The sequence below is a fragment of the Bremia lactucae genome, linkage group LG5 (genome assembly GCF_004359215.1).
Source record: "Bremia lactucae strain SF5 linkage group LG5, whole genome shotgun sequence".
Lineage (NCBI taxonomy): Eukaryota > Oomycota > Peronosporomycetes > Peronosporales > Peronosporaceae > Bremia > Bremia lactucae.
The window spans coordinates 2,882,070-2,883,230 of NC_090614.1; the positions used below are offsets into that span (position 1 = coordinate 2,882,070).

A 1,161-nucleotide genomic window follows, 5' to 3' on the forward strand; every position below is an offset into this window, starting at 1 on the left:
TGGTCATACTGGTTCTTGAGTCAGGCCCCGTAAGTATAATATGACAGCTTGGGAATCCGGGTATTGCGGTGGTGTTGTAGCCGATACCCAGAGCACTTGGAATTCCCATTCCTCTGGAGCAAAAAATATGTCTAACCTACTGGCCGTCTCTCTTACCCAGTAAATAAAGTGATCCAACCGGTCATCGGTTTTCTCTAGCGTGCATCCGTCAGCTTGAGGGTTTCGAGTAGCTGGCCTACTGCCGGGCTCTCTGGTCTACGGTCTACTCGCTCTTTTGTCCCCCGTGCGATCTAGTTGCGGATCTTGGACGCTATTAAAGTCCCCCAACAATACCATATTCGCCTAAGGAAAGCTCCAGGAGTGCAACCTGGCGAAAACATCTTCTCATTCGTCCCTGACATTCGCCACATAGATATTTAGGATGGTCATGTCTGCGATTTCCACTCCTATCGTCCTTATGGCCCAAATCGAATCGTTTGAGCTTGTTGATTTACTCGCTGCTTTAGGCGTTAACAAAATCCCCACTTCCGCTGAAATGCTGGACTCTGCTCCAAATACGGTAGCTGACCCAGGTGACGTGTTATTCCGCATGCCCCATAACCCTCGCCATATCGTTCGTAGTTCCTCTGTTTCTTCTGTCGTTGCCCGCTCTCGTACCGGTTTTCTTTACCAAGCTGTCAGTCACCCTTATCGCGTATTCTTCCTGAACCCGAGAAAATTTTGCGTGATCACCCATTTGTCCGCTGCTTGGTGAGTTGGTATGATTTCGATTCATTTCTGTTAATCTTGAAGCACTTAGTGTACCTCGAAATGCATCTGCCTCGGTGATATTGGTACGATTGAGCTGTTGTAAAAGCTGATCCTGTAATCTGGCTTGGTGTATAAGCTGAAGCTGCTCCTTTGCTGGTTGTAGTCCAGTCGTGAAGAATCTTGCAATCCGCGTGATGCGTCTCAACGTTATACCAATTTTATATACGACGTTGAGTCGAATAAATGGATGTGCGCTCGGAGTTTCGGCAGCGTAGATCTTGTTGTGGCCCCCCGCCGGCCATGTCCACTATCTCGTGATCAAAGAGCTGGGAGCATATTATGTGTTGGCTTAGTCAATTATTTTCTCTTGGGATCACAGAGTTTTAAAAGTTTATCGCCACCATATACAAT

General features: G+C 47.4%; 1 protein-coding gene across 1 annotated transcript; it reads left to right on the forward strand.

Annotated features, from left to right (window-relative positions):
• Nucleotides 1-421: 421 nt before the first annotated feature.
• Nucleotides 422-754, forward strand: CCR75_009369 (uncharacterized protein; the record flags this gene model as incomplete). The annotated part of the gene is made up of 1 exon (XM_067967410.1): nt 422-754. One exon carries the CDS (start codon nt 422-424, stop codon nt 752-754), a length of 333 nt encoding a protein of 110 aa, XP_067821210.1.
• Between the last annotated feature and the right edge of the window lie 407 nt (nt 755-1,161).